This window comes from Sturnira hondurensis, unplaced genomic scaffold, assembly GCF_014824575.4.
Source record: "Sturnira hondurensis isolate 20B ecotype Veracruz unplaced genomic scaffold, ASM1482457v3 Scaffold0012488, whole genome shotgun sequence".
Classification (NCBI taxonomy): domain Eukaryota; kingdom Metazoa; phylum Chordata; class Mammalia; order Chiroptera; family Phyllostomidae; genus Sturnira; species Sturnira hondurensis.
Genome location: NW_028085119.1, coordinates 1,813,579 through 1,836,869, shown reverse-complemented (window position 1 = coordinate 1,836,869; position 23,291 = coordinate 1,813,579). Strand labels below are relative to the sequence as shown.

General features: G+C 36.0%; 1 protein-coding gene across 4 annotated transcripts in view; it reads left to right on the top strand.

The window, feature by feature from the left end:
• Positions 1–1,464: 1,464 nt before the first annotated feature.
• The window catches only part of MINDY3 (MINDY lysine 48 deubiquitinase 3), a 95,306-nt gene continuing 73,479 nt past the window's right edge, over positions 1,465–23,291 (top strand). For 2 of the 4 annotated variants that reach the window (XR_005068618.1, XM_037060760.1), the window contains exons 1-7: positions 1,465–1,784; positions 9,196–9,275; positions 13,600–13,660; positions 15,313–15,489; positions 18,635–18,686; positions 19,502–19,616; positions 22,471–22,544. Coding sequence is in view for 3 of the 4 variants with exons in the window: in XM_037060760.1 (XP_036916655.1) it covers positions 1,691–1,784; positions 9,196–9,275; positions 13,600–13,660; positions 15,313–15,489; positions 18,635–18,686; positions 19,502–19,616; positions 22,471–22,544 (653 nt within the window). In the remaining variant the exon portion in view is untranslated. Of the gene's footprint in view, positions 1,785–9,195; positions 9,276–13,599; positions 13,661–15,312; positions 15,490–18,608; positions 18,687–19,501; positions 19,617–22,470; positions 22,545–23,291 lie in introns of all 4 variants that reach the window. The other 2 variants (XM_037060761.1, XM_037060762.1) reach the window with 2 other exon arrangements.

The following is a 23,291-nucleotide window of genomic DNA, read 5'->3' as shown; positions in this document are numbered from 1 at the left end:
ACCTGACTAGCCCTCAGTCATGGGAGGGGGAAGGGTCACCCATGTATTGACCCCACATTTTCATATATTAATGGAAAGAAAAATATGGCAAACCTCTACATTCTGAATTTAGAAGTTCATCACTTTTAGGGTCTATGAACACAGACCCTTCTATATCTTTCAGGAAGGAAAATAATTATGTAAGTTGTAGACCACTATGCAAATGATATTTAACTGGACTAGTCAATACTATATTCCCTGATTCCTTATTCACTGGAAGGTAGTGAATTATTATGTTCCAGTAAAGACACATTTCATTTCTTCAACTAATACTTACTGAAATCCAGCAATGTTCAAGGCTGCATACTAAGTACTATGAATAAGACAGGTCATTGGCTTTCTTAAATTGATAACATAGGAGACAAGTAAATAATTCTTCGCAAATATAAAGACGACAGTAATTGTCATAAGGAAATTCCAGATAAGATAGAAACTATGAAATTTTAGAAACCCAAGTTTTTATTTTAGGTTGCAAAGACAGAAGAAAGCTTTATTATATATGGAATTTATATTAAGTCAAGGACTGGGTAAGATTGATTTGTAAAAAATAGGGTAAAGGAAATAAAAATTAGGAGGAAGGCTATGGATATGATTTGGGCACTGTGATCAATTCTTTTTAACAACAGCAAAGGTTGCTGAAGTCAGAATTGAAGTGTAAATTAGCAAAACCTTTTAATTTGCAACCTGGAAGGAACCTGACAGATTTTGTCCTTTTTTTAAAATTTAAAGTTCAGAGAATATTCTTTTTAAGTAGCACAAATAGAAGTTTTCACACACACTAAATTTAACTGATTGCTTGGTAATGGTTAAAACCCTGACTTTAGGTCAGGTGTTGCCCATAAACCCTACAATCTCGATAGGTAGAGATGAAAATGCTCTACCATTTACAAACCGGCTGCTTTGAAGCTGTTTTCCTACAAATAGCTTTGTCATTCTGCCTCACCCTTGGTGGAGACATTACTAACGTACATTATGCTGCATTCAGTTATGCCGTTAATAGTTTGTTCAACTTTATATGATCTCTTGAGGTACAGAGGCTGAGAGCCTTCAAATTAATGGGGGCTGGGGTTCTCAAACACATGCATGTTTCTTCATTGAGACTCAACCACCGTCTTACACTTTAGTTTAGCATAATTAACATTACGAAATTTAAGGAATAGGCTATGTTCCAGGCCCTTGGGCTTGGGCTTGATAGCTCCAGCTAAGATCATAGCAGGGAGGAAGTGTTCCAGGATTTCAGAAACATGGCAGCGCCCACGGTAGTGGCGTACCTGCTAACACAAAAGCTTCTACTCCACCAACTGGCCGTGGATTGCGCTCAGAAAGACCAGTAGCCTGTACAGTGGTCCGCAACAATTTCCACGCCCCACTTCCGCTTCCGGGAGGTGACTCGGTGCCCGCCGGAGTGGGGGAGGTAGCGAAAGAGGAGCCGGAAGTGGCCCAGGCACTTCCGGTAGGGGAAACTTAGCTGCTGCTTTAAGAGGTCTTGACAGGCGGGGTCTCTGCTTGTAGCTCTCTCCGTCTTTTTCGCGTCTAAACTTCCAACCGCTTTGCTGCTGCTGTCCCGCAACTCCTGTCTCCGGAGTCGCTCCTTCCCCATGTTTCGGGGCAGGAGTTCTGAAAGCAAAGATCCGCTGGCCCGTACCCCATCATGTCCGAACTGACTAAAGAGCTGGTGGAGCTGGTGTGGGGCACCAAGAGCAGTCCCGGTCTCTCTGACACCATCTTCTGCCGCTGGACGCAAGGTACCCAGGCTGGGCTCCCACTTCCAGCGCCGCTTCCTTTGCTCTGTGAGAGTCTGGCTGTGACGCCTCTCGCGCCAGCCAGCCCTCTCGCGTGCCCCGCACTCTGTCCCAATTCCCCTGCCCAGCTCAGAAACTGGAAGTTTCTAGAAACGCCCTGCCTGACCTGGAGGGAGAGGTTGAGTAGGAAAATGGTTACAGCTGTCCATTAAAGACCCGCAGTGCCTCAGCCTCTCCCTGGACTGCCCTTCCGCTGGAGAAGAAAAGGGTGGTTTTTGAGCTGCAATGGCCCTGAAGGTGTGCCTTGTGCTCGAGTGTCAGTTTCTCGAGCAGTGCTGTCTGTGGCTGCCTGAATCTTTAGCCCCTAACAAGGAAGGCTTTATGTTATTGGCGTTTGGTCTGATTTCGAAGGAAGGGACTTCCACTGTAAAGTCAAACTGGCTTTAAAGTCAAAATCCCAGAAAGCAATTTTGTTGTTTTTATTTTAATTATGTGGTTAGGCATGGTACTCTTGCATGAATACAGCGTTGCTTGCTACAAAGTGTTCTCTTAAACCAAAGAACCCCTGGGTTAGAGTTGGTTTAGTATCTGTTACAGTTAAAAAGACCCTTTTTGAAAATGAATCATAGCACTTCCTTTTGAGTTACATAAGAAATTTTGTTGATAATATGAGTGATAATGAAATGAAGTGACCATTTGTCAAATTCATGCACTGTGCCAGGCCTTACGCTAGGCACTTTATACCTGATTCTTAAGTTTTAATATGAAAACACAACGGACACATTACTTAAGGTGACTTAACAAAGATTGGTGAAGTGAGATTAAGAGTATAGCCTTTGGAGTCAGTAATGTATCAGTAATATATGTGTGTATGTAAAACAGGTCAACAAATAATAGCCGTTTATTATGACTTATTAAAATATTTATTTAGAGAATACCTGTTGTTAGAAGATTTGGAGGAATTTTAACAGTAAATCTATCCCCTTTTCACAATGTGTATTTTGTAACAAAACTTCAGGGTGTAAATAAGCCTTCCCTCCCTCCCGGATATTTTTCTTTTAATAGCTGGTAAAATTAGAATCATAATGTAGTAGAGTCAAGTTGTTTAGTCTATCACTCTTATTTTGCAGGTGAGTGAGGAAGAAAGAGTAAATGATCAGGCCAAAGTTGCACCCAAATTGATAGAATGGGGAGTGAATTACGTGTAATTAGTTTGGCTCTTTTACTTGTTTAATGGTCACTTAACTAATATTTTCTAAAATCTTGGACACCCACATTTGCAGACTTTATTTTAAAACTTATTTTCCTCTTTGACTTATCCTAGTAGTAAAGTAGGGGAAGGATTTACTTCCCCTGTAATTAGCCAACACTAATTAAGCTTTTACAGTGTAGAATAAATACCATTCAGCGTCATTTGCATTTTAATACTGTGATGCAGAACTCGAGGGGAACTAGATTCAGGCAGTTCTAGTAATGGTTGAGAGCCCACTTTGGAATAGGCACACTTGAATTCTTGGTTGAAGTTGTGTCATTTATTTAAGCCTCAGTTTTCTTCTCTGCAGATAACAGTAGTGTCAACCTTATAGGGTTGTTGCGAGGATTAAAGACATGTAAATACACTCAGGCACTTAGCACAATATCTGACATATTATAAACACTCAGAAAGTGGTAGCTTAATTTAAAATGTGGTTGCAGAGTAAGCCAAAGATCCCTCTCTGGCAGTGGCCTGACAATTACGTGAAATTATTATTTATTTTATAGGTAACCATTATTTAAAATAGAACTTTATAATGACATTATAATGCTCTGCCTCCCTTTAGTTATACACATTCCTTAACAGGGTTCATTCAATCAATATGATTTTAAAATAAATGATTTGTTTGTTTATTTTTCAGAGAGTGCTGTTATACTGTGTCGATGTAATTCTTCAAGGTCTTACATTGACCAAGGTCTTTTAAAGCAACCAAATGATGTGTTTAAGTTTGCACCTCTGAATCAGAAGGATATTGTTACTGGTTTTGCTGTATTTACCATTGTGTTCATTAATTTGTAGAGGCGGAAACCATTCATTGTTAAAGGTTGCTGGGGCAGTCACTTGGGATTATGGGGCTAGGCACAAGGGACACTGCATTCAAAATATGCCATTAACTTTGAATTGGCAACAGTAATGTCATTAGTCTTTTGGAAGCAAATTATAGGTATAAGTAGTTTGGGGCAAATATTTATAAAATTGGTAGGAGAGTTGTCTAGCAATGGAAGCGTTGTGGGTCCCCTGGTCTGAGCACAGAAGATCCGGGGTCCCTGTCCCCAGTCCTCATCCCAGGTATGAATGGGAGGCAATCAGTCAGTGTTTCTCTCTCCCTCCTTCTCTCTCTAAACGCAATGAAATAAAAATGTTCTCAGGTTAGGATAAATTTTTTTTTCTAGAGATATTTCATTTATGAAACTATGTTGATTTGTCATGTTAAATTCTTTTGATATGTGAAAACAGTAAGCTGCAGGAGTTTGGGTTTTTTGCTTTGTTTTAATTGTTTAGCATTTTTAGATAATATGTTCACCATTAAGCCTCAACAGTGGCACATAGCTGTTTTTAAAATTCATTTGGCAGTTTTAGGTAATTCTCTTTTGCAAATCCTTGGGTTTTTTGTGTGTAGGGGGTTTGCCAGTTTTTATTTTAAAGGCAATAAGTCACATTGATTTAAAGGTTTAAAGTTGTTTTTTAACTTGGAAATTTATTCTCTACTCTTGCCTGCTTTCCTCTTATTCAGTTGGAAGATAAGCGTGTGTTTTCTACTTTCTTATTTATAAGCATCGTTTATTCTCCCTTCCTTTTTCCCCACAACAGTGTTCCAGGCCTCTGCAACTTAGATTCGGTAGGGTGGGATAGAAGGCAAATCATAAACATGATACAGCATAAATTAATACATAACAGTTAGAAGGTAAATAATTAGGGAGTTATGGGATGGGGTAGCCTGGATAGGCCTCATTTGAAGATGAGATTTGAGCAAGACTGGAAATAACTGAGTTAGTCATGCCGATAACTGGAAAAAAAAAAAAAGTTCCAGGCAGAGAGAATGGCCATTATAAAAGACTTAATGCAGAATGTTCATGTTTTTTTGTTCAAGCAACAGGACAGAGGTTGGTTTGGCTGGAGAGGGGATGAGGGAAGGGGAGAGTAATAAAAGATGTGGCAAGACATCTGTAATATAAAAGACACATTTTTTCAATTCACCAATAACTTTATTGAATTGGATACTTTGAGTATGTTGGCTCTCTCCTGCTCTTGGCTTCTAGTGTGTAGAGGCCAAGTGTGCTGTTAAACATCTTCCAATGCATAACACAGTCCCACAGCCAAGAATTATTTACCCAAAATGTCAGTAGTACCAAGAAACTTCGCAAACCACTTTTGACATGTTTGATCAGTCATACCACACTCTGAGGAGTTAATACCTTAGCTGAGTCGTTACAAATGTGAAGAATTCAGCTATGTGGAGAGAGAAAGAGCATTTCATGCAGAGGGCACAGCAAACATCAAGGCCTCAGGTGAAGACTTGGGATGTTCTAAGGGCTTGACGTCAAGATGACGAAGGTGAGGGCGAACTGAGGAAAGATGGATGTGATTATACATTGTCTTTAGGTCATAAAAAGGAGCTGGGTTGTTATTCTAATTGCAGTGAGAAACCATTGAAATGTTTTGAGCAGGCTGTGACAAAAATCACAATTGCATTTCTAAAATATCCCACTGGTAACTCTGGTGAAACCTTGTTGGAGGCTTGGGGGTATGGAATGGAAAGATCTGGTTGGAAATTCTTAAGAGTATTCTATTCTAGGTGAGAGATTACAATGGTTTGAACTTGTTGGTAGACTAGAGAGGGGATAGAAATGGACAGACAACAAGATATGTTTTGGAGCCTTGAACTAAGAGGACCTTATCTTAAGGTGAAGCCTAAAAGATGTTGGAGTTTTTCAGAGACAAGATTAGCATGTGTTTCAAGCTGAGGCAACATTCAAAGGGTAAGAAATCAGAGGAAAAAAATGGGTATTTGAGGACCTGAAAGAAGCTCAGCATGTTTGGAGCCTAAAGAGGGAGAGTGACAAAGGATGAGGTAGGAAATACACCCAGAAGCCAGATCCTCCAGGACCACGTTGAAGCACTTAGAGCCTGTCTGTGACTGGGCTGAAGAAGACCAGCTACCCAGGGAGAATGTTCGGAATAGAAGGGGACGTGGGCACTGGGAGGGTGGGGCGCCGGGGGCAGTGGAACAGGGACACCTGCAGTAGTGTCAACAGTAAAAACAACGAACATAGATTCCAAAGCCAACTCCTAAGGAACATTTAAAAGGAGTTGATTAAGGAGACTAAGAAGAAACAGAAGAAAACAAACTTGGAGCCAGAGGGACCAATAAAGCCAAGGGACAAAGGTTTTTGAGAAGTCAGTGGTGAGCACTTCAGATGATTCTCTGGGAGACTGAAAAAGAAAAGACTTGAAGGAATAGCTTTCATTGGTCAGTGGTGAACTTTGTGAGAATGAGTTTGGGGTAGCCACAGGTTGAAAACCAGATTATTGTGGGATAAGTAGATTGTGAGGTAAGGAAATTGAGACAGTGCATATAGACAGCTAGGTGGGCTTTGAGAGAGAGTGGTTGGAGTTTTGGGTGGAATGTTTTTTTTTTAAATGGTCAAATGATTGTTTAATTAAAACTTTACTTTTTTAGAGTAGTTTTAGGTTCACAGCAAAATCGTGGGTAAGGTACGGGGATTTTCCATGTGCCTCCTGCTCCCACAACAGAATGCATAGCCTTCCCTGTATGAATATCCTCCAGGAGAGTAGTAGGTACATTTGTTATAATCAGTGAACCTGTATCAATACATCATTATCATCCAAAGCCCATACTTTACATTAGGGCTTACTCTTGGTAAGAGTAAGCCCATGCTGTGGGCCTTGGCAATTGTACAAACTCCTTTGGGCAAATACTGATGAGCTTTTGGTGGAATCCTAAGATGTTTTGTTCTTAAATATGTAAGATGCATGTTTAAGTGCTGTTTAAAAGAGAGAGATGAAAGGTAAAGAGGAAGGATGTGCGTTGGGATGGGAAGGATGTGCGTTGATTTCTTACCCTTTGAATGTTGCCTCTTCTACTTGTCATGGCACCCATACATTGATTGCTAAAATTCTGCCACACACCAAAAAATAAATTGTTGCCAGTCTAACAAAAAATAGGTATAATTTTGAGTGATTTACAAAAATAATAATAATAGTAATTATCTATCCTTTTTGCTCCAAAGTGACTTTTTAAAAAATCAGGCGCCTGTACTTATATATAAGGATTTCTGGTACCAAGAATTAACCAATCTGATGCAACCTTGTTGTGCAATGTGACCGATGAGATGCAGCTCTGTTACATGACCTATATAGCTATGGTTGAAGACAGGGCATTCACACTGGATCGCTGTTGTTGTGTTGGTTGTTGTCATTTTTTTTTTATTTGACAGTCTAAAGTACAGGTGGCAAACACAAGGCCCATGGGCCAAATCTGGCCCAGCACCCTGTTTCTACCCAGCAGTGCTGTGCTCTTGCTTAACTGTTAAGAAGTAGTTACAGTTATACAGTCCTACAATTACATTCAGCCCTTTGAAAGCAACCATGAGGCTGATGTGGCCCCCATTGAAAATGAGTTTGACACCCCTGGTCTAAAGGAAAAGAGGTCAGTGCCCCTGACTGAATAGTCAGATGTTGTACGTTGTAAGCATTCTTGAGCACACTGGTTGAAAAATCGCTTGCTATCACTTAGTATCTCAAGCTAGGTACTTCTGTGTGTGTGCACATGCGCACGTGTGTGTTATGTGGCTGATAAAACAGGCTCATCCTCATTCTGGTCACGTAAAAAAGAAAAAGTGTGATCATATTACTACTTTAATTAGTACTTGTTATGGTGTGGCCCTCTCCACTGTCAACCTCTTGTCAGTGTCCCCTCCTCCTGTGCATGCTCTCCCCTGTCCTACCCCGACACTGCTTTTCAGGTACGTTAAAATTTCCTCCATATACCTGCCCTGCTCTGACTAACCCTTTGCCTTTAATAAAGGTGTTTTCTTTACCTGAAAGTCATCCTTCCACTCTTGCTTCTCTGGCAGATTCCCATTCCAGATCAGCCTCAAACTCACCTGTTAGCACTTGACTCAGGCAGAGTGAGCCATGTCCACAACACTGCTGTCTTCCTTCTGTTGTGTCATTCATTTCTTTATTTTGGTGATTATTTGTTTGTGTGTTTGTCTTCACCTGGACTGTAGGCTCCTCCGTACTAGGGAGTCAGTCACTCATGTGTATATCCTAGATGCTTAGTATAGTATTTGATGCTCATTAAATAGTTGTTAGATGAATGACCAAGTATAATCTCTTAGTGAAACTTTACATATTCCTAGTCTGTTGGAATCGTAGTGATCCTTTTAAAGATAAATACACTGAGGCTAAGAGAGGAGAAATGATTTCCTAAACCAAGAAATCACACTGTAATTCTCAATTACAACTCAATTCTCCTCACTTCTGTATGTGCTACAAGGTGCCAGTGCTCTCTGCAACAGCTTCTACTAGCTGCTCTCAGTCGGTATTGGTCAGGTAATATTTAAATTAAGAGGTACCCTGGCCAGTGTGGCTCAGTTGGTTGGAGCATTATCCCATAGACGGAAATGTTGTGAGTTTGATTCCTGGTCAGGGCACATACCCAGGTTACAGGTTTCGATCCCTGGTTGGGACAAGTAGGAGAAGGCAGCCAATCAATGTTTCTCTCTCTCCCCTTCTCTCTCCCTTCTCCTCTTCTCCTTCTCTCCTTCCCTCCTCCTGCTTTCTCCCTTTCTCCCTCTCTTCCTCTCTCCTCACCCCGTCCCCTCTGTTTAGAAGCAATGAAAAAACATCCTCAGGTGAGGATAAAAAAATTAAGACAGAGCCAGTGTGAGTACGTTCACTGTTGTGTATGATGATTTAATTTTTAACTTACAGAATGTGACACAAAGATTGGGGCAAAATATACATGTATTATACGGAAAGGGTCCTAAAATTTTTGTTTGAATTCAGTAGACTGTCTAGTCTTCCTTCAAGTAAAATGAAACTATATAAAACTCAGATGTGGTGTCCTTTTCCATACTTTATCCCCCTCATCCACTTAGAGGGGTCACTGGATACAAACTATTATGTATATATGTACATATGTATGTGTTTATGTACATTTTGTGGGTGGGAATAGGTTCCATATCTTTTTTCAAGGGTTTCTTGATCCTCCTTGAAGTTACCACTGCTCCTGGCTGAAAGATACTGTGCTGCTGTGATAAGTGATCTTTCTCCAAGCAAAGTACATTAAAAATTCTTTTGGCTGCTGTTTGAATTGCATTTTAAATCTTTGCTACTTGCTTTCATTTTTAGGGTTTGTGTTTAGTGAATCAGAAGGATCTGCATTAGAACAGTTTGAAGGTGGCCCCTGTGCTGTTATTGCACCTGTTCAGGTAACAGATTACTTTACCAACTCCTTAGTGGGACATGTTCAAATGTTTCATGCTATACTTTTTGTTTTCTAGTATATGTACTCTGTAATCATGAAACTTGATCAGTTAACTCTTAACTTTTGTTCATATAAATTGCTGTAGGTATCCAAAATAAAAGTGAATCAGCAGAGACAGACAACAATATGGTGACTACCAGAGGGGAAGGGGATTGTGGGGAGGCGGAGGAGGGTGTAAGAGGGGTAGGTGGGGATGGAAGGAGACTTGACTTGGGGTGGCAAACACACAAGGCAATATGCAGATGATGCGTTATGGAATTGTACACCTGAAACCTATGTAACTGTACTAACCAGTGTCACCCCAATAGATTCAATAAAGAAAGTAAAGTGAATTCAGAACCTGAGTAGGTTACATGGCAAGAGCCTTTTGGCTATATTTTCAAGAAAACAAAATAAGTGTTCCCTGATTTTCAGGAAATTAGGAATTAATGATCATGTCATCTTTCTAATACAATGATCCTATTGAGTACTAGCATTTTCATTCTACAGATTAAATTGTAGCAATGGTACTGTTTTCATGTGATCTCTCTATAAGAATGATTTTACTAAAAAGTTGGATATGAGCTAATACTTTCATGGCCTAAAACTTAATAAATTATTAAAATAAGTTGGCAGTTTATGATATTTTAGGCTACAGCTTTGGCCTTTAAAATAAAATCGGTTGCAACTGATTTGAAACAGAATTCCCAAAATGAAAAATTATTTTTATCTTTATTTTATTAACCCCGTAAAAGATAGGGTTAATCTGAATATGTGTATTTGATTTTGAATCTTGATGTGTTACATTATTTGAATTTCAAAGGCTTGTTTGTTATAAACTGTTACATTGTTAAGACAAAATATTGAATTTTTGGTTTACTATTATACTTCCATCTGAGTTATAAAAGAAGTTAAATTTATTGTTTATGTTTTAATAAGTGGGTTTTGAAAATACATATTTAATGTTATATTTATTATTCATTGTACATAAAGAATGAATTCCTGAACTGTTGGCTGCAAAGTAAATTTCTCTCTCAAAACTTATATTTATACACTTACATAATTAAATTAAATATGTATTTTTCTGAAGGAGGAAATAAATCTCCCTTCATAGCTGATTACAAAATATATTCTTTATAGTTCATTATTTTATTTCTTATAGAGTTGACATGTATTTTTTTGCATTAGCGGAATTATTAAAAATTTTTATTTTTATTTTATTTTTTTTAAAGATTTTATTTATTTATTTATCTTTAGAGGGGAGGGAGAGAGGGAGAGAAACATCAATGTATGGTTGCCTTTTGTGCATCCCCTGCTGGTAGTTAGCCTGCAAGGAACCGGCCTGCAACCCAGGCACGTGCCCTGACTGGGAATCGAACTGCAATCCTCTGGTTCGCAGGCCCACGCTCAATCCACTGAGCTACACCAGCCAGGGCTAAAAATTTTTAAAAAATGAGTGCTTGAACTTTCCTTGGGAGTTACTGAATATAAAGAATAAAGTTTAACTATAAATTAGTTATTAGAGCTACTTGTGTTGAATAATTGAGGCAGATTTTGCTTGCTAGTAGGAATATTATTATCTGAATTTGAATATTCCTTGCACTTCTCATTTGCCAATTAGATTATATTAACACTGTCCCTCTTGGGCCATTAATACTACTTCGGGTATTTATTGGAAGTCTGTGAATGTAGTTAAATGCAAGGTATGCCATAGGAGTTTTGTGTTTTATGAAATTCCAGAATGGTAGTTATTTTTGCAGGTAGGGGTGCTGTGTAACGAGGGATAATTGTAGTGGTCGAAATCCTGCTGTATCTTGGAGGTAGTGATTTTTAGTTTCATAGTCACATAAATCTTTTCAGTCATAGAGCAATTTTGTTTGTATTACAATTTCAATTAAAAGTCAAAGTAAATCATTAGGAGTGGTGAAGGGAAAGGAGCAAGTCCAGATGTTAAAACTTTTAAATTGTAAAAATTAAAACATGGCACTGTTGCTAGAAGAATAGTCATACTATGGAACCATTAGATAATACAGTGGTAGACCACATTACATGTAACAGTTTACCAAGAATTTATCAGGTACTGTGATAAAGAAGCTGTATATATCAGTGGTGCTAAATGGTAATGGAAAAAATACAATAAAGATTAAATTAAAAAATAAATCAGTGGTGGAATAAAATGAAATTTACTAAATGTCACTGATATGATTGCCTGGCAATTTGAAGGGAAAATGAATTTTGATCATCTAATACCATATATCAAACATATTCTTAGTGTAATATTCAGCTACAGGAAAACTAAAAACAATGTATTGTCAGCTGTCTAAGAAAAAGGATGAGTTCCAAGTACGAAACAATATTTTCAGTGAATCTGAACAATAAATGGATATTGTCTTTTCTTATACAAAAGAACTTATACAAGTTGGTTATAACCCAGACCACAGAGGTGGAATGAGCATTCATACGCAACCGTAACAGGTGCAGTGATGCTGGACAGCCAAAGAACCAAGACATGCGAACTCAGTAGGAATCCAAGAAATACAAATAAAACTGTAACCAGACCCTACTGCTTACTCTTTCTAATCTTTTTTAACAATCATTTTTATTTCTCAGTTACAGTTTCCATAAGTTATTATATCAGTTTTGGGTGTACAACCCAGTGACTAGACATTAAATAACTTACTAAGTGATCACCCTGGTAAATCTCACATTCACTGGCAACACTCATAATTATTAGAGTGTTATAAACGGGAAAATAGTTTCCAGTGCATCTAAGGTAGGATGGTTTTGACATACTCATGTATCGCTATGTAGTGCAAATTTGTACTTTGATTTTTTGGGAAGGAATTTTACATTATACTTGGAACTATGATAATGCAGATTTTTTATCTTTATTAGATGTACTTCTGTGGATCTTAACTAAAGAAATCATCTTTAATATGGGAAATATTATATTCAAGAAGTAGCTTTTAAAAAATCTGCAAACAACCTAATGTACAGTCATTTAAACATGAAGTAATGTTTAAGTAAATATTGGTAGCTTGATAGAAATTTAGTGATTAAGAATTATAATTATGAATTCTGTGGGAAAAATTAAAACGGAAAATAATCACGTACTTGTTATGCTTCTATTAAGTTTTGTAATAAAATTTACAAAAGTTGCGAAAGAAAGACTAGAAATAAATATATCAAAGTGCTAAGTGGTTGTATTAGTGGTGAAATAATGAGTGACCCACCTCACTTTCCCCAAATTTTATTTCCTCACTACTTCATTTTATGGTTGTTACCATTTTGGGTAAAAATCAGAAGCACTTGATTGTAAAATTTGTAGATTTTATTTCCATGAGAATATGTCATATTTAGTTTTTTCTTAAAATTCTTTGAAATAATTGCTTGTTAGATGCCAGGTACTGTGCTAAGTGCATTACATAGATTATCTCATGTAACCCTCACTGCAACCTTTTGAAGTTTGTGTTATTTTTATTTTTAACTAGTAGAGTAGTAAGACTTACGATTTAAACCTGTGTCTGTCTGACTCAAAGCAGTCCTCTTATCTGTTACCACTGCTTTCAAACACATATGAATAAGAATCACCATAGTAACCTCTTTTTCTTGAATCTGCCCCCTTGAGATTCAGAGACAATAGAGCATAAGAATCTCCATTTTAAATAAGACTAGGTTGCAGATAGTCCCTGAACTGTAGTTTGAGAAGGAAACATTGTATTACACTGCACTGCTTTTGCATTAAATCACTGCTTTGTAGCGGAGTTGGCTCATTTAAGGAAAAGGTTAGAAATCAGTTTGTTTTTTCTTTTAAACCTTACATCTGTGAGTTAGACCAGGAAGTTAGAAGCTTCTTATAATAATGACCTTGCAGTGGTATTCTTGTATCACAAATCAGAGCTAATAGAGCTATGACTTCTTAGATTTTGTATTTAGATTTCTTTCCTCCCAAGAAATCAGAGAAATGTAGACTTGTTCCTATTCTGTAGGGCCTTCCCATTATGTTTCTTCAATTTTCCAGTTTTGTGTCTTATTTTGAGTCAATTCTTCTATTTACCAGGAATTGTGTGTTATAAAAGAAGAAGAATTTTATGGCTATAGAATTAAGTTTATAATAGTACATTCTGAATAGATAATTATGCCCAGTTACTATTGAATGTGAAGGGGAGCCATTTGAAATTTTTATAGGCCTATTCAAAAGATTATATAGGAGGTACAAATTAGTTTTTTTTCCATTTCGATTTATGTTTATAATGTATGCTAATAATTATTGCTTTAATTGTATAAAGGCATTTCTTTTGAAGAAGCTCCTATTTTCTTCTGAGAAGTCTTCTTGGAGGGATTGCCCAGGTATGTTAGCTGTCTTTCATAAAGTTTTACCCAGCTTTTGTTTTATGGATGACCCGTGCAGAATTCATTGGTAATAGTTTAGTTAAAATTATCTCTCGTAAACTATAAACTATTAATGGGATATTTTTTCCTGAGGTTTATTTTTTTTCATATTTTAGAAAGATTCATGGACAGTGACTCCAAGTTTTAAAATACATATATTTCCAAATTTGGTTTCCTATAAGATAGGATAATATAACAATATAAGGGAAAAAGCTTTGGCCTCTTGCTAAAACAGTGTACATTTAAATTAAATGTTAAACTGTTAAATTAAAGCATACCATAAGGAATAGTCATTTATGCATGTTTGTTTTGTCTTATTTAGCTTTGAGCAAGAACTCAGAGTTATTTTTATATTTCTGCATCTTTTGGTATAATGTTTTACACTGTAAATAATATTGCAAATCTGAACTAAATTGCACATGAAGCTGTCATAGCTTGTGCAATATAATTAGGGCAGAGAACTGTATGGTACTACCTGATAATAAAAAAATTTGCATTCCACCTGACAGTTTACAAGGATTTTTACTTCACTTACACAATTTCATGAGGACCTCACAATAACTTCTAGAAGGAGGTAGGATATACTGTAACCTCAGTTAGTGTATTAGGGCAAAACAACTTCCAAACCATGCATGTAGAATCTACTGGTGATCTGTAATTCAAGAGTTAAAATGTTACTGCCTTGCACTTTTAATTCATTAATAGTGGGAATGCAAAATAAATTTTAGTGAGAAGATGCTGTTTAAGAGATACTATTAACATGAATTTTTAATAAGATTTCTTGCACAGAAATATATTCACATTAATAAAAAATTTATATTGCATTGTCATAAGTGCTGTGAAGGTTATGAAGTGAATGGCACAGTTTCTGCCTTTAAAGACCATTAAATCTGTCAGGAGAGGTGGAAACCTCTGTAGCATAAAATTTTACATGGGATGTTTATACATCTTATTCCTTCTGAAAGTTTAGAAAGCAGTACTGCTTTCAGAGAGTAATACTCCCTGAAAAGAGGAAGGTGGCCAAGGTTCAGAAAGAAATTGAGCATTTATGCTTTTAAAATAAAAATCTATAGATCAAATTATAGCAATACAGTCTCAGTAGCATCTGTCACGAGGTGTAACAACAGTGGCCTCTGCTAATGTAATGGGCTGAAGGTATATTAGCTCATTATTTTTACCCTGTGGGGCAGGGAGATCAAAGACATTAGACTAATTCAGAAGTGGGGAAAATATAGAGGTCTCAACAGGCCCTTACACAGTGCCTGCTTCTACAATAAAGGCAACCTCATGGCTTAAATGCTTCAGTTGCAGCTAAGAGAGAGGTGATCAGTATCAGGTAATATTTTTTTCCTCCTAATGTTTAATTCTGCATTTTTCAGGATTCTTTTTCTCATTAATGGAATTATTTAGTGATGGTGACATTGTAACTCTCATGTACATTATTTCCTAAAATATAATTTAAGATCAGTTGTGGATTTTTCTCCTACTTAAAACACTTGATTTTCACCATTAAATTAACACATTCTTAGGATTTGTATTCATGCCTGGATTATTTTTGTTTGTTTTTTTCCCAAAGAAAACCATTATGACTTATACTTTGGTTATTTTAGAGGAAGAGCGGAAGGAGCTCCTTTGTCACACCTTATGTGATATTTTGGAAAGTGCCTGTTGTGACAACTCTGGATCATACTGCTTGGTTTCATGGTTAAAAGGAAAGACAACGGAGGAAACTGCTAGTATTTCCGGGAGCCCTGCAGAGTCCAGTTGCCAAGTGGAGCATTCTTCTTGTAAGATACATTTTTTTCCTGAAGTAATTTCTTATACCTTTGTTTTAATAAAACTATTGAAACTTTTAAAGAAGTAAAGATTAAAATTTTCATAACATATCTAATTAGCCTAAGCTTAATTCATGAGCCTTAGTTTTTTTCATTTCCTTTTTGATGATTCTGATTACTAGAGGATACTGCATTTATTTATTTTTGCTTTCATTTTTGGAAAAAAAGGAAATGTATCTCTTAAACTTAAAAAAATGTTCTAGTTAACCTGCTTGATGACATTCTCTTGTGAGCTTTAGAACTGTCATTTAGAAAGTTTAAAGAACATATTTCTATATACTTTAATTTCAAATGCCTTAATTGTTTGCTTTGGTATTGGGGAAAAAAGTTTTTTTGTGACATTAGGAAATTCTTAAAATATTTTTAGTTGCTTCATAGAGCAAAGATGGGGACTATTTTTTTCACTACGTTTTCTTTCCTCCTAAACTTTTTGGACTTTGTTACTGTATATGAATTGTTTTAAAGTAATTTTAATTATGAGTTTTAATTTTACATTTATTTAAGTTTTCCGACTTTGGAGGTTTCTCTTTAAAAGAAATAAAGTAACCACTTTTCTTATAAAAATCATATATCCTGTGATTTTTAGCCTTTGAAAATTCTTATGTAACTGGACTAAAAACTGCCAGAATGAACTAGTGGTACAGAAGTGGATAAAAGGAGTTGCTGTTCTGTTTTTCTGTTCAGGAACTGTCTTGCCTGTAGGTGGCTTTTGATAATTGGTATTTCCAAGTGCTTATATTGAATACCTGGCTTACTCTCCCTCTAATGCTTTCCATTAACGATCATCTATGGAAGTGGTTATCAAAGAAATTAGTGGACTTCCAGAAAGTAAATTTTGATTGTTTGTGATATACAGCTTGCTCTCCCTGTAGGACTGACTGTCTGCAACGCACTGTTGCCCCCTGGAGCTGGAGTGTGTCTGTGACGTCAGTGTTTGCTCTGTGCTGCTGCAGTTGCAGCAGCGCATTCTCATGACTGAGCATCTGCAGGAAGAATTTTTAAAACTAACTTCAGTGGCGTTGCTTTCTCAGGCCTTTCAACATAAACTTTCAAAAAATTTAACATATTTTTAGAGTTGATAATACAGCTGAAGGAAATGAGTGGGACATATTCACAAGGATAATAGTAAAAATGGCATTAAGATTGGTTTTAAATATTTTCCAGTTTTGGTGGGTTGCATGTAAGCATGTTTAAGAGTTTCATGAAGGTGATCAAAATTTTAACAGGAATAGTTGAACTAATTCAAAGTTCTTTTAAAGACTAGGTGCTTAAAGCCAGACTATATTGAAATGTAAGAAAATAGTAAGATCTTTTTTTATAACATTTTTTATTGGTATCTTATTATATACTGTGTGCTTACTATGGATTATGCTATACATTCCATAGTGATGTTAAATGGCCTCACAAAATGTTAATGTAGGGACTTCAATAACTAATTTAGGTAGGCTTACTGTAGTGAATTTCCCTTTGAAAAACATATTTTAGTAATCTTTCAGTTTACTTTGCCTCATTCTAATAGTGGACATGAATAAAACCAGATTTACAATTTGTTTTTTTTATAATCATAGAACTTTGAAAAAGTTTTGTTAACTGAAAATTTGAGAATTTACCCTTAGATGTTGACAAATGTAATGAACTTACATTAAAATTTTATTCCATGTAACAATCTGCTTTACCTATTCTTTCCTTTATTCCCAGCTATGTTCTTTTTCTTGTGTTTTATAGTTTTTCACCATCCTGCCTGCTAAGCTTTTTATTTTGCTTGCCTCCTTTCTCTAAAATTACTATCTCTATGTCAACTTTTGTAGTGTATGCCCAGTAAAATTATTTAGATAATCAGGCACAGAAAGAGTAATAGTACAGTTTGGAAAAGGTTAGATAGAATTTTAATTTTTTTCTGAAATTTTAAATGTGATATTTTCCCCATTATCAATATTACATTCTGTGCAAACATTTATTTCACTGGCTTGTGTGGTGTGTATAGTTTTGGCTTCTGGTGACGCACAATTGTTTGCAGTAGTGAATACTCAGGTTCAATTTCAGTTTGTTTCCTACACAAATGAAAAGATTATTTAAAGATTTTAAAAAGTAATTTGAAACATTTGCAAATTGAAACTAGACTTTGAGAAGCTAGCATATTGTGATCTTTTAAATTGTAAATAAAAATTTTTAAATTTTGAATTCTTGCTGAATCAATTTCCATAGTGAGAATTAAGTACTACGCTCTGCTTCATAAATGCATATACACATAAGAAATTGTTCATTTTGATCAACTAGAGTTGGCATTTGGATTCGACTTTGCCTGTGGGGAGCCAAGACTCTCTGGGCCGCAGTCTCAGCTCTGCTGTTCACAGCTGCGGGCGGGCACATGGGAGGGCTCTCCTGGGAGCCCTCTGCCTCCTCTGGGAAGGGGGGACCAACAGGGCTGTGCTGCGGACTGAGTGAGGAAAGGGGCCGGGCACTGGGAAAGTGCTAAAGATTGCCTCTGATTTAAGTGCTTTCTTTGATTTATTTTTATTTAATTTTTAAATTTATAATTGTACAGCATTAATTCACATAATCTAAATAAGTTATTGCAAACTTTTCAACAACTGTATGAATTAACGAGGAAACAAACTTAAAGCTGTCGTTGAACCTGTATAGTTTCAGAGTGCTGTGCCTTTTTATACATACTTGTTTAACAATTAAGCATTAAACCTAAAGATTTTATACTATATAAAGGAAGACTAGTTTTGTCATTTTACTTGGATCTGTGGATCAAGAGAGTATTTAAAAGTGCAGGACACATTACAGTGATGTGGCGCTATGATTGCCAATAATTTCTCATTTTATAAACTTTCTGAACTGAATTAAAAGAAGTGTTTATTATTTAACCATCCTTCTACACTCTTATAATTGTGTCCATTTAGTTATAATCATGGTAACTAAGATGTTGAAATATAAATTTATATTATAATGAAGTTGAAAACAAACAGGATTTTAAGGGAGTAAGGAAAGAGGGAAAATTTTGATTGCTTGAAATATTTACAGCCTGCTGTGTGTATCTTGTGTCATTTATTTGCCATGTGTAGTGCTGAAAAGTGTCTTTTATGTATAGCTGCCTTGGCTGTCGAAGAGCTTGGCTTTGAGCGATTTCATGCATTAATTCAGTAAGTAACATTGGGACATTTAAAATACTTACATTGCCATTTTAAGTCTGTTCATACTGGGGAAAGGTATTTAGATTTATATGCCTGAGGATTAATTTGTGTTCAGATTAAAAAAATAATTTGTAAATGTGTACTTAAATTATTTGGATTCCTAAATTAACTATCAAAATACACTTTTTATAACATTAAAAACTTTTTCATCATTATGATAAAAAGTAATTTTAACTGAATGTTTCTCTGTCCTGAGTTTAATGGTTTCTAGTAGAATAAATATTTTAGTTATTATTTATCATTTGCCAAAATATGCTTTCTATAATTTTCATTAAAAGTGCCATGTTTTCATTAGAGCTTTTAAACATTTTTTAACAAAATAGACAGTAAGGATAGCTATAGTGATAGCAGTATAGTGGCATTTGACTTGAAATAAAACTTCTATTTCTTTTAAAAGAAGTTACAAAGGTACAGAAGTCAAGTTTTGTTTGTTCTTAAGCTCATCTCAGAAGAGGGCCACTTTATTCCTAAATACCAGTATAATTAGTGAAGAATTTATCAATGCCAGACAGTGCACCTAAGAGATGATGAGGTTCCCTACAAAGTAGACATTCTACCTTAATGAGATGTGTTATATACAGGGACAGTTGTCAGCAATAGCTTTTGTTCTTAATGGCTAAACTTGTGTTTGAATATTTGAGACACTTGCAAAAATCTATTTGTATGTATACATTTTGATGTATAAGACAGTTTAAGCATTTTCCCATTTATGAATGTAGTATGCCTCAGGATGGTACTAATACTTAGTTCTTTTCACCCTCCAGAAAAAGATCATTCAGAAGTTTATCCGAATTAAAAGATGCTGTCTTGGACCAGTATTCAATGTGGGGAAACAAATTTGGAGTATTGCTTTTTCTGTATTCTGTGTTACTGACAAAGGTGTGTTTAAGAAGATGCTTCTGCTGGTTTTTGTTAGTTTGACTTTAGTATATTTTCTTCTCCTATGAGGAAAATTATTCTTGGTTCTGTTTCTAAATCTCAGAATAAACATCTCTTAATGCAGTCCCTGGCTTGTGTGGCTCAGTGGATTGAGCACCAGCCTACAAACCAAGGGGTCGCTGGTTCGATTCCCAGTCAGGGCTCATGCCTGGGTTGCGGGCCAGGTCCTCAACAGGGGCCATGTGAGAGGCAATCACACATTGATGTTTCTCTCCCTCCCTTTCTCCTTCCCTCCCTTCTCCTCTGTCTAAAAATAAATTTAAAAACTCTCATGCTGATAATAATTCTCTTTCCTCATCACTCACTTGTTAACCACTTTGAAAGTTACTTTCACTCATGGTCTTCTGGACTGCAAAGGTTATCAGTAATGTACTAATCATGAAGTGTACTCAGTTCTTAGTTTCTGAGTTCTTAGTTCTGAATTTTAGTTTCTTTGTTCTTAGGAATGCCTGGCAATTGATACCTTAACCTGCTAGAAGGTCTTTCTAACCTCTCCTCCCTTTCTTAACTTAGCTAATAAATCATTGTACAATGTTCTTTCTGTGGCGTCCCATAATTACTTTTTTGTTTATATCTTTCTTTCCTTCTTTACCTGTTATTTCCTGGTTCTTTCTCTTCTCTACTAAGCTTTCATATTTCAAAAATTTCTGTCCCTAGGTTCTGTACTCTGCTTCTTTTATGGGTGGTTTATCCTCTCAGCTTACCCTTCTGTGTTTCAATCCAGTACGTACAGCCGGAGTCTCATGTCTGCAGTAGCCTGATAATCTCAGTTATCCTGCTAGATTCACCATGTCTACAGTCAGACTTCTTATATCGGACAAGTGTTTACTGAGTATCTCTCTACTAAGTGCTGGACTTATAACGTGGGATATACTTGTGTTTAATGATTCCTCTTTGGTGTCATAAAGAACAATTGACACACATTAACTATTTCCATTATGGCAGTGTGTGTGTGTGTGTGTGTGTGTGTTGTGTGGACAAAGCATGAAGGGAAAACAGTACTGGTATGCCTAAGATTATTTGGTGTAGTCAAAGGAGAACTTAGATGAGGCAAAATTTTCTAGATGAAAGAGCTCTGGGAAGATTTTCCAAGCAGTGGGAATAGCAAGTATAAATGTACGGCCACTTGGGGGTGTAACACATGTCTGGGGAACCTTAAGTAGGTACCTCCGTACGACTGTGGCATAATACACCAGGAAGGCAACTGTGGGAGATGAGGCTGGGCAGTTATGTAGATAAGGCTTGGACTATGAAGGCCTTTGTATATTATGGAAAAACAGTTTAGATTTCATGTGGCCAAAATGAGTACACAACAAGAATTTTCAACAAGGAAGTAGCAAGATGGTTTTGTTAATAAAAGATTCTGTAAATTGGGATAAGAGTTGTGCTGGAGGGAGTTGGCGTGTGGAGAACACATGGAGGTTCAGGGAAACTAGAAAAGTGGTTTTGAAATAGATGAGCCTAAGCTAGGGCAGCGACGGTGGGAATGGAAAAGGAAAGAAGCATATTTAGAAGGATGTTTTAAGTTTAGAAATTTAAAAACACTTAGGAGGATGTTTAAGTGAAAGCACCAAAAGTATTTTGTAGTTGGTTGGAAGCAGTGAATGACAGTGGTGTCGAACTAAGGTAACTGGCTTCTTATGCCTTCATCTTAACCATTCATTGTTTGGCAGTTTTTTTATGCTCAAGGCTCGTGATATTTCCTCTGTCTCTTGCCCTTCACAGCCAATAAACCATCATGTTAGTTGTTCTTCCTTGAGCCTGTCTTTGAAATGATGGCCCTTCCCTCCCTGATGAGTGTGTCACTTGTTCCTGTGGTTCATTTTGGCTGTATCAGAGCCTGCTTTGTCGTGTTGTTTGCAAGGAGGGCAGGTGCAGGATCTCATGCTTGTTTTGCCCTCCTACATGTACTTACACAGGCATTACATATTTTGATCATTGATTAATAATCTCATTAATCCTTAGAAGTGGACTGTAATCTGATAGAACCAATGGTTGAAGTTAAATGAGTAGCTCAACAAATGGCAGATTATCTTTGTTGTTTCGGAGCTGATCAAGTGAAGATGCCTAGGCCTTTTTGTAGTGATCCAGTATCTAGACCTTTTAGGATTTGGATGCCATTTTGGGGATTAAAAAATATCATAAAATTGTTTTCAAGAAAATAAGAAGCTTCCTGGCTCTCTTAATTTATATTTTTGTCAGTACACATTTAAATTACCAGTACTTGTGAGAATACACAATCAGAAGCAAACCTTTCATTTTCTTATGTATTGGTTATACCTTTTGGATTTAAATTTATTATGTCTATCAATACACCTTTTGGATTTAAATTTATTATCTCCAAAGCTTTTGGATTTAAATTTATTGGTATGTATTTAGTACCAATATGCTTTTAAATGCCCTAGGAAAATATAGCACATGCTTTAGCCAGGTATATTAGTTTTCAATTTAGCCTAAAGTTAAATAAATACCAACTTTTGGGTTAAATAATTTTCTCTTTCTTCCTCTTGAAACTTAAGCATTCTCTCTCTCTACGTGTTAGTCAACATTAGATCTATTACCTGTATTCTTTATATAGAGCCCATGAAAGAAAATAAAAAGATATTCTTGGGGAAATTTCCATTACCATCTCAAATGCACCCCTTATTCAAATCTTTTAAATTCTTGGCGGGGCGGGGGGATTAGTTAAATAATTGTGTTTTATTAATGTGTAGAATGAACTGTTCAGTTTTTAAACTACTGTGATTTTCATTTCTAGTTTTTGAAGTAAGCCAAGAATATTTGGGTTTTTTAGGGCATTGAAAACATCAAAAATGAAATTGAAGATTCAACTGAACCTTTAATAGATCCTGTGTACGGACATGGCAGGTAATTTGCTAAACTTCATTATTTCCTCAAATGAACTTTAATTTTTAAGAACTTGACTTAGAGTGAATAAAGTTCTACAGAGTCAGAAAATTTTGCTTGCCAGTTTTGAGAGCATTAAGTCTATGAATTTGAGCAGCCTTGTGCTTTATGCATTGCTTTCCTTACGTATGCAATGTCAGTTTCCACTTTAGGTTGATGTATGTGGTGCATTTGTTGTAGCAAATATTTTGTTTCGAGATGGCATGAGAGTATTGTAACAACTTGTACTTGATGTTCCATTAACGAAACTTGAATAAGTGAAATTTATTCATTTTGACTAGAAATAAGTATATCCTTAGCTATTTATAAAGGCTTTCCTGTGTGGATGAAAAGTTTTGTTTCTTATTTTTCTGTATGAAACTGCCTTCTCTCCCAAGTATTTTTCTAGCTCTTTTATTTAAAATTGATAAAAGAGTGAAAGCTCACTCTAAAAAAAGTTCATATTTATGAACTTTATATTACTTCTCTTTAGAACTTTCTGCCTCAGAGGTCACATAGGTTCCATCAAACACAAAATAATAACATTTATATATGTATTTTAAAAGATGATTATAAATATTAAGTAAATTATCAGTCTGTCTTTATTCATTTAAATGTGGTATGTTGGATAAAGTTGTTAAATTTATGTGAAAATACAGAACAACAGGCACCATTGTGGTGATTCATGTAGTGATACACAGTTAACAGTTGTTGAATGCACAAAATGAA